We start from the raw sequence: 9,772 nt of genomic DNA, 5'->3' as shown, positions 1-9,772 counted from the left end.
AGTATTTACAGTTGGACAGTTCTTGCATTCAGTTAGATCTGAAAATGTGATTTGGTTAACATCTGATACATTTTAAAACACCCTTATTATCAGATGCTTACAGGGGTTCTATCTATATTTTGTTTTGGGTCTTAATTTTTTTTACAATACTGTATATATAGTTTGCTGAATGTCATTCTTAAACCTCTTAATAGATATATAGGCCTAATTTAAAATCAGTTAGTTTGGAAAAATCAGATGGGAACGTTCCCTAGGCTATTTCTGAGGTAAAATTGTTACTCTGGAAGCCAATGTGAATAAATAATGCATGAGTAAATAGCCTACATCCAAAGTAAACCCAAAACACTAAACTTAATGTTTTCCCTGCAGATATGCATTGTCAGAAAACAATGGACAAAAAAATCACCTACACCAACAGTGTATTTAACACTGGTAATTTTGCTGTGTAGCTGTCACTGGGGCGATACCCTTTCAAAAAGTACACCTTTAGAGTTTATAATAGTACCTCAGAGGTACATATCGGTTCTAAGGAGTGCATATTAGTACCTCTTAAGGTACAAATTGGTATCAAATGTATGCATATCTAGACCTAAATGATTTATTTATCAGATCTCTGAGTTCAATGACTGAATATTATAAAAAGACTTGTATACTAAAAGTGATTGATGTGCATGTTGGTCGAAAAGGCAAGTGTGCTTTAGATATTTCTGAATTATATAATTGTTTTTAAATAACTGTTTATCTATATGGCAAACGAGGTTAGAATGAAAGAGAGAGAGAGAGATAGAGAGAGTAAACAGAGGCTCAATGTGTTAATATTTAGAGAATCAACTGTAATGTATTATAGCACATTGACTATTTTCACAAAATGGTTTTGTGCTATTAAAATATTTTCTGTCAAACTGATAGTGTTAGACTTCTGTTCAAAAGAGCGTCCGATCAATAGCATTTTATTAATATATTTGTTTTATTTAAATACATTAATTAATTAAAACAAACTCTCGACGTTTACAATGTCTTCCGGCTAAGAACAGAGACCTTTAATGGTGTGGGCGTGTACAACTCTGCTGCTGGCGAATGAACTATGCGTGTGTCTTCCGAAAAGCGTCATGAATAATTTATGAGCAAACATTCAACCAATAAATAAGCCCGTATGCAAATCTCATCGACATAAGAACATCCAGGCAGTCAGTTCGTTTCCGAAAAGCGTCATAGATAATTTATGAGCAAACATTCAACCAATAAAAAAGCCCGTATGCAAATCTCATCGAAATAAGAGCATCCAGTCAGTTCGTTTCCTAGCATACTGTAACTCTTGTGGCATTGCTGTTGGGTGCACGCGGATTTGGAATAGTGAAGTGCGAGCGCAGCTGGATCCCTTCAGGAAGAACCGTCTTGATATAGTCGATAAAAAGAGCTTCTGCAAAAATAACTGACATACTTAGGATCCTCATCCCAAGTGTTTGAAGCGCAGCAATATCTGTGTCGGAATAAAGCAGAAGTTTTTGTGTATTTTGTCCAAAGCTCGGTTGTTCTTTCCATCGCCATGTCCTCCGGTGATGTGTCAGAGCCGTGTCCTAGGGTATGCGTGTTATCTTGGGAGCAGGTGCAACGTTTGGACTCTATTCTCGGCGAGACGGTTCCCGTTCACGGACGTGGAAACTTCCCGACTCTTTCAGTACAGCCGCGTCAGATCGTTCAGGTAATTATGAAAGCACATCTTTCAAAAATCTTCCTGCACACTTGAACATTTACTCACTTTTATTTGTATGATATTCGACTTCATGTCTGTTTCAATCTTTATCTGTTTTTAATATAGTTTATAATTGTTTAATAAATGTAATTATGACTAGCCTATTTGTTTAACAGTAACGTTACCCCCACTAAACACTTCTTTGCGTCTTTTACTATATGGTTTTTTAGATTTTTTTAACTAACTTATTTTGTTTAGATTTCTAGACGTGCCACTTCATGGCCAACCATAAGTGTAATGTTTAAATATGCCCCTCAATGAATGTTCGCATTTGGCTATACAATATTAAAAAAGTGTCCGATTACAAACAGCTATTGAAGATTTTTTATGGGTCTCTTTCAGGACTAATTATTTTTAAATGCACCCTTACAAAAATCTCATAGTTTAACTTCAGTACACATGGTTTTTGCTTTTATTTTGTAGTTAAACCATTTTAACCACAAATTAACCATGGTTTTGTAACAGTAAGCTAGCCATAGTTTGACCACGGTATTTGTAGTAAAACTGTGGTTATACAAATAGCAATCAATCCACCAAAACTATAGTTTAACTACACTATAAATCCATGGTAAATTTTCCTAGGGTTTCTAGACTTGGCACTTCATGGACAACTTTTAGTGTAATGTTCAAATACTGACCTAGCATTTTTTTTTATTAAATGTTTGATTAATGATCACATCTGGCTACATTGTTATACTGTCAGATTAAATTGAGGTAGTAATATTATTTGTCTTGTTTGGGAATGATTGTTTCCAAATGTAAAAGTGGCTTGACTATTACATTTTGGCTTGACAACAGATTTTGACCCTTCAGCAGAAACGTGTGCGCTTAGCAAACATAAGCCACGTTTTAATGACTTGGACATTCTCACGATTGCTTTGCACTGAGTCTGACTCATTAATCCCATGCAATGTTACCCTGCTTGATTCCCAACAGTCCAGTGATAACCAGAATCCATGGCCCCTTCCTTAAAATGAAAAGATTACTTGTTCTCATACACATGCAGTGTGAGTCTGGATTAACTCATGCAAGTACTGATCTTTTCTTCTTTACTAGCTGCCCATATCACCCATTAAGAAAGCTTATGTTTGACATACTATATGGAAAATACTCCTGAAAGCTTATCATCTGAAAGATTAAGCATTTCGCATACATATACAGCTCTATCTGGCAGCAGTTTGAGACCATAGCATTGAACAAGATGTTGCCTTTTCTTACACAATAGTCTGTTGCAGGATCCTTAAAAGGATTTGACATATTTTTCCAGGGGTCTCAAATACTGTAAATGTTTACATATGTAGTTTCACAATAGATCATGTGCTTTAGATCCTATAAAAGACTAGACTGCTGTGGAATGTAATATTTTCTGCTCTCTTGAACCTAATGTCCAGTTCTGCAAGACCTGTCCTCCAAAAATAACGACCTAATAGTTAGTTTGTGCAAGCATCATATTACCACATCAAGGTACGTGTAAGCATTTAGGGCCTTCTACAGCTTAAACAACCTAAGGATACGTTTTAAAGTTTTTTGGCTTAGATGCATTTAATTTTTTAAATAAATGGGTATGTTTTTCCCCTAAATGCCTGAATAGTGTAATGTGTAATATAAATCCTGGCAATTCAAATTGACAATCATACCCCAATGCATGTCATCATACCAAAATTATAGCCCAAAAATATATATTTCATACCCTGATATATTAAGTTTCACGCTAATTTAGTAAACACATCTGTTGTAGGTTAGTGGACAGTAATCAATGGTCAAGCTTTTGACAGTCTCTGTGTTTCATAATACCGCATCTGCTGGAACAGATTAAGTTTCAGGGTGAGATATTGTGAGGCCTATTATCTTTTATGACAAACCTGTAAAAACCAACTTTGATGTTTTATTAGTCAACCTCCACATGATATCCCAAAGTTGAAAAATGATGTCTGCCCATTTACTCTTTCTCGTTTTGCTTAACTCCAATATCATAATTCTCAAGGCACCATCTAATCACATGGACTTTGTGGCCGTTTTCACAATCAAAGAGTAACATGGTTGCACATTGAGCTTTAGGCTGTGATGTACAATTGGACCATAAAATCTAGCATTTGAGTGCAGTGAGAATGTGACTTAGCATGGCAATTTAGAGCAGGTTTCCACTCAATGGCCCTGTTTACACCTGGTGTTAAAATCCGTCAGGTGATGAAGATTGATGTTTACACCGGTTAGTAACATGCATTTTAAATAGCGTTTCGTGTGATGACCTGAGTTCAGATTTCAATAGAAGGGTCTCTGATTTAGTGACTATATACCTCATGTCAAAGTGTTCCTGAAGACAAAGGAAGAGTATATAGTATATTCTTGCAGATATGCTTGAATTTTAGTCTATTTTGGACTCTGTCATATAACGGTTGACGATTGGCTTTCTTTACTGGATGGTGGGACTAGAGAGTCCACATTGACTATTGCAAGTTGACTATTCTAGTCAACCCCATTCATATCAATACCAGTGATGCATATTGTTAATATTAAATCTCTTTGGTTGTCTTTTATTCTATTATGGTAAAATAAAACTAACAAATTATTATTTTTATATTCACACACGTGCAATGTGGCCGGGTTAAGACCTCGAGCATGTAATTGTTTCTTTACAATCGATTAGACGTGTATTGTATTACATTTATTCAGTTTTACTTTTGAATATCTAAACCTGGCTGTCATCATGAAAATAGCTGTAGAAGCGTGTAGGGTGTTAAAAAGGGAAATATTTTTTTGCTCCTGTATGGCTGGCGTCCTGCAGAGTTTAGCTTGAGCTTTAATGAAACACACCTGCTTGTAATTTTCTAGTTATCTCAAAGACCTTGAATTGCTGGTACAGGTGTGTCTAATTATGGTTGGGGCTACAGTAAACCTTTCAAAACAGTAGCCGTGTAAGAGCTGTTAAATTGATATATTACAAATAAAAAATTGTTAAACATATAAAATTGTGAAAAATAAATCGGTGTATCAGTGTATGTAATGTAGTACAGTAAGTCAACCAAACTCAGAACCTTTTAAAGCTTAAATAGACATATGTTGTACGCTTATAAAAATAAAGGTGCTTCACGATGCATTAAAGGGAAACTTTCTGATTTACAAATAGTTCTTTAGATAATAATAATTCAAAAGAAGTATTTCTTTCATATCTCTTTTGCATCTCTGTAAAAAAAGCTTTTAAGCATCTTTATTTTTTAAAAAGTGAATCATTAGGTTCACACAAGATCTGAACATGTTCATAAACAAAACCGAGCTGCTGATGCTTATATTTAAAGCATGCAGCAGATTTTACAGGTATATTAAATTAAATCATACTCTTTTGTGGTTTAATAATTGGATGCCATCATATTTTGATTTTGTTTTCATTGCCATTAACTGTGCAGCTCTACACACCCTTTATTTAAGAGGAGCATATCTTGTCTTCTGAATTAAGTTGCCAAAAATATTGGCTTCACTTTTTGTTCCCTAGGGGCGAAAGCAGACATAGACATACCAGACTAAACCTGCTTTCATCGGGTTCCTTGGCTATAATAGATGTACACGTTGTATGTTGTTTTTCTGCTTGCAGTGGGTCAGTTGATACAGTCTGACCTATTATGTAAAAATAGAAAGCTAATGATTTGATTGACAGGAGAGAGAGGGAGTAGTTGTACTGATTGACACTAATCCGACAGACCTATGGAAAACGGAGGTTACTTGAGTTCAAAGAGAGTGTGATTTAAGGGTCAATGACGTGACATGCATATTTTTGTGTTTCCTTTTTAAAATAACTTGATATATAGATTCATGACATGCGTCACTTTATTCTACAGTATAAAACACATTTAGTTTGAATACATTTTCAGTATTTTTTTATAATAATAAATATTCATTAATGTTTTGGTTTGTTTCTCAAACTTGTAAAATAGCAGGGTGGTGTAACTGTTCGCAGTGGCGGCCGGTGACTTATTTTTTCGAGGGCACTCGATGCGAAGTTCGTCACAACGTATATGTAGCTCGTATATGTTTTTTTTATTTTTTATATGTGTTCTGCGCATCAAGAGATTCTGTGTGCATCACGTGTTATGTCAAAATAAGTGCCTGCTGCAGACGCGTCTTAAGGGTTTATGATTAAAGAGATGCTCGCGTTTGCCAGATACTCGCATAATCTCATGCGTAATCAGAGTTAAGGGAGTGTCTTGCGTGTATTTTGTGAACGTGAGCGTCTCTTTTATCATGAATGGTTTTGACGCATGTGCAGCAGGCACTTATTTTGACAAAACATGTGATGCACATGGTTCACATGACACTCCAAACACTTATTTTGAATTGTAAGTTGTTCTTACGTTTTTGCATACATTTAAAATTAATTTTAGTGTGAAAGTTTTTGTTAAATCATAATTTGTTAGTTAAAACATCCGTACGCACATTTTACGAACAAATTTGTGCTTATGCATTCTTTGTAAATGAGGCCCATTTATCCTTTTTATCATTGACCCTTAAGCACATTTTAATCTTCTAATGGTTGTAAAACTATACAAGTAGCATATAAATGTGCTCATTATGCGCATTTGAGAGTTATAACATGTTGTTTCATGTTTTCTTCAGTAAGCAGTTTGGCATACACTCTTAAAAATAAATGATGCCATAAAAGAACCATTTTTTACCATAAAAACCCTTCAAAAACTTCTACAGACTATGATAAGGTAGGAAACATGGTTCTTTTAACTTCTTAATCAAAAATTGTTCTTCTTTTTCATCACTGTGAAGAACCTTTTAGAAACTTTATTTTTAATAGTGTATGACAACAAACAACTGTACACAATGTTCTTCACAAAGTCTATCTGGATGTTTTGATATCTCGGGTTAGAGGTAAATTTTGTTATATAGTCACTTCATTTTTTTATTATTTTTTCGTGATATCACGAATTTCCGCGTTTTTTCGTGATTGTATAACGAATTCCTGTTTTTGTGGGATTATTATGTATTGTTTACTCAACTGTTTTATTCTATTTTCTTACAATTATCGCTTTGGTTTAGGGTTAGATTCATACAAAATGACATCCTTACCCAAACCTAAATCTAACCCTAACGCCAGGCGACATATACAAAAATAAATCAGAAAAATTGTATAAACCAATGTATAAAGTGACATTCTAATGCAAAAACACCAAATCTAACACTAAACCGAAACGACAATGGTTTAAAAATAGGAAAAAGCAGTTGAGTAACCAATACGTGATAATCACACGAAAACAGGAATTCGTTATACGATCACGAAAAAACGCAGAAATTCGTGATAATATCACGAAAAAAGAATCAAAAAATTACATGATTATATCACGAAACCTTGTGAGACTGGGTAGTGAGGTACACATTTGCCAAACTTGGCAGTGCATATTTTCCAGATAAACAAAACAACTCTGATCTTTACAGTTTGCTATCGTCTAGTTCAACTCTATGCATGAATAGATCTATACTGGGAACAATGGGAATGTATGGTAGAGAAAAGGTCAGGCCATTCTGTCATAACATCAGACAGGTTTTTCAAGCTAATATTTATAATGTTATGTTATTTTTTTAAGTGCACATGCATGGGTACAGTGATGTCTAATTAAAAAAATGCATCAAGCCTTGAGGATAAATAACCTTTTATTTTTAAACGAGAAAGGTAATCAATGAAATAATTTAATGTTGATATGGTACGACATGCTGTCTCAGGTGTGGTGTAACTGTAGCAACAGGTCTGCTCTATTGTAAGCTCTTTTAAAGTATTATGTAACTCATTTTTTGATGTTCAAAATTGTTTCAGTGAGCAAGTTTGGAATCAAGTCTAGTCCAGGCCATCTACATAAAGAATTTAAGATTTTTCATGCTTTACCTTATGTCTTATGTTTGTAAAGTCAGGTGTTTACTGGTGTGCATTCACTTTTTATATATCTAAACTTGATCTATTTCCATAGGTGGTTCGAGCACGTTTGGAGGAGCGAGGCATCAATGTTCAGGATGTAAGGTTAAACGGCTCAGCTGCCAGTCACGTTCTTCACCAGGACACGGGACTTGGGTACAAGGATTTGGACCTAATATTTAGACTTTCTCTGTCGGACGACCAAGCCTTCCGGGTGGTGAAGGACGTGGTTCTCGACAGCCTGCTGGACTTCCTACCTGAAGGCGTCAGTAAGGAGAGGATCTCGCCGCTTACTCTAAAGGAGGCCTACGTACAGAAGCTGGTAAAGGTCTGCAATGACACCGACCGCTGGAGTCTCATCTCGCTTTCCAACAACACCGGGAAAAACGTGGAACTCAAATTCGTGGACTCTTTGAGGCGGCAGTTTGAGTTCAGCGTGGACTCTTTCCAAATACATTTGGACTCTCTACTTCTGTTTGACCGTTGTTCAGAGACGCCCATGTCCGAGAGCTTCCACCCAACAGTAACGGGAGAAAGCATGTACGGGGACTTCAAAGAAGCTCTCGGCCATTTATGCAACAAGATCCTCGCCACGCGGAACCCGGAAGAGATCCGGGGAGGTGGACTCTTAAAATATTGCCACCTGTTGGTGCGAGGGTTTCGTCCGACGTCCGAATCGGAGATGAAGTCGCTCCAGCGGTACATGTGCTCGCGGTTCTTCATTGACTTTCCAGACATAGTTGAGCAGCAGAGAAAGCTGGAGGCTTACCTGCAAAATCACTTCACTGGAATGGAACACAAACGTTACGACTGTTTGGTCACGTTGTACCACGTGGTCAACGAAAGTACGGTTTGTTTAATGGGACACGAAAGGAGACAGACACTAAATCTTATTTCGATGCTTGCGCTCAGGGTGCTGGCTGAACAAAACGCCATCCCTACGGTCACCAACGTCACATGCTATTACCAGCCGGCTCCCTACGTGCGAGACATCAACTTCAGTAACTACTACATAGCTCGAGTACAGCCGCTGGTGCACACGTGCAGTAATTCGTACCCGACGTGGCTGCCCTGTAACTGACCCACAGTACCTCTGCTAGAGATAAAAATCAACTTCCCATGCGGTGAGGTCGATATGCAAGCAAGTGAATACCATAGTCACTGTTAAAAAAACAAAAAGGACTTTGGAGCTCTTTAAACAATGGCAAAATGGATTGTTTTGCTAAATGTGACATAATGTGTATAAAATGACTGTTCACTGCTGTATGTCTGATTTGAGCCAATCTTTACAATCGTAACTTGCAGAGCGAATGAGGGTTTGTCAATCTCTTTTTACATGTAGCAGAAATATTGTCTTGGGATTGAGCATTTTCCGTTTTTCGAGTGCATTATAGATTCAGAAGTCGTGTAAACGGGGAGAGAAGGCTGCTGGGGGAAAGACATGAAGCTAAATATGTATTTCTCTTTTTGCCAGACGGTGGTTTCAAACAACCTCTGCTTCTTGGTTGTTTTAAGGACCAAAGATATTTTATGTTCGTCTTTAAGAAAGGAATGTTTGCTGTTGTAATTCCAAGTGCCTAAAAACATTGTACAGAAAAATGAGACCTGTGTTCTCTACAAAAGGTTTTTGTTTCTCTTCTAGTTCATTGTAAATCTCTATTTTCAGGTATGAAGGCATGCATTTCCATGTGATTAAAAAGCACACAACTCATTTTTATGTGTTCTAGACCTCTTTTACCCTTTTGAAGCACCCATGATCCAATTTAAATACTAAAAGACATGTTTAAAAAATATATTGAAGCATATAGCCCAGTTATAAATGTATAGTTAATGTATTACCTAATATAAACTAACAATGAGCGAAATATTTTAAAGCATTTATTAGTCTAATGAAAAAAGGTAAAAAATTTAATATTAAATGTTGAAATTGACGAACTTGCACTAGTAAATGTTATAGAAGTACTGTTCAATGATAGTTCATGTAAAATAATGTAGTTTTTCATATCAACCAAGCACTAATCATAAAATGGAGAGGTTGTGAAATAACAGGTGTAACACTGATGTGATCTGAATCTCTTAATCTAAGGAAATGGATCTATTACAGTTCCAGG

At 36.1% G+C, this 9,772-nt stretch overlaps 1 protein-coding gene across 1 annotated transcript; it reads left to right on the top strand.

Annotated features, from left to right (window-relative positions):
* Positions 1-1,292: 1,292 nt before the first annotated feature.
* Positions 1,293-9,372, top strand: tent5ba (terminal nucleotidyltransferase 5ba). Its single transcript, XM_065298389.2, has 2 exons — positions 1,293-1,702; positions 7,717-9,372. The coding sequence occupies exons 1-2, from the start codon at positions 1,547-1,549 to the stop codon at positions 8,740-8,742; spliced, it is 1,182 nt and encodes a 393-aa protein (XP_065154461.1). The 5' UTR covers positions 1,293-1,546; the 3' UTR covers positions 8,743-9,372.
* Positions 9,373-9,772: the final 400 nt, after the last annotated feature.

This window comes from Paramisgurnus dabryanus, chromosome 13, assembly GCF_030506205.2.
Source record: "Paramisgurnus dabryanus chromosome 13, PD_genome_1.1, whole genome shotgun sequence".
Classification (NCBI taxonomy): Eukaryota; Metazoa; Chordata; class Actinopteri; order Cypriniformes; family Cobitidae; genus Paramisgurnus; species Paramisgurnus dabryanus.
Note: the sequence above shows the minus strand (reverse complement) of the source record. Positions and strands in the feature narration are given on the sequence as shown.

What these genes read in the sequence shown, in the direction of transcription:
- tent5ba (XM_065298389.2), top strand. Translation starts at nt 1,547, where the DNA reads ATGTCCTCCGGTGATGTGTCAGAGCCGTGTCCTAGGGTATGCGTGTTA. An exon ending in AGCCGCGTCAGATCGTTCAG is followed by an intron (nt 1,703 to 7,716) that starts GTAATTATGAAA and finishes CTATTTCCATAG; the next exon opens with GTGGTTCGAGCACGTTTGGA.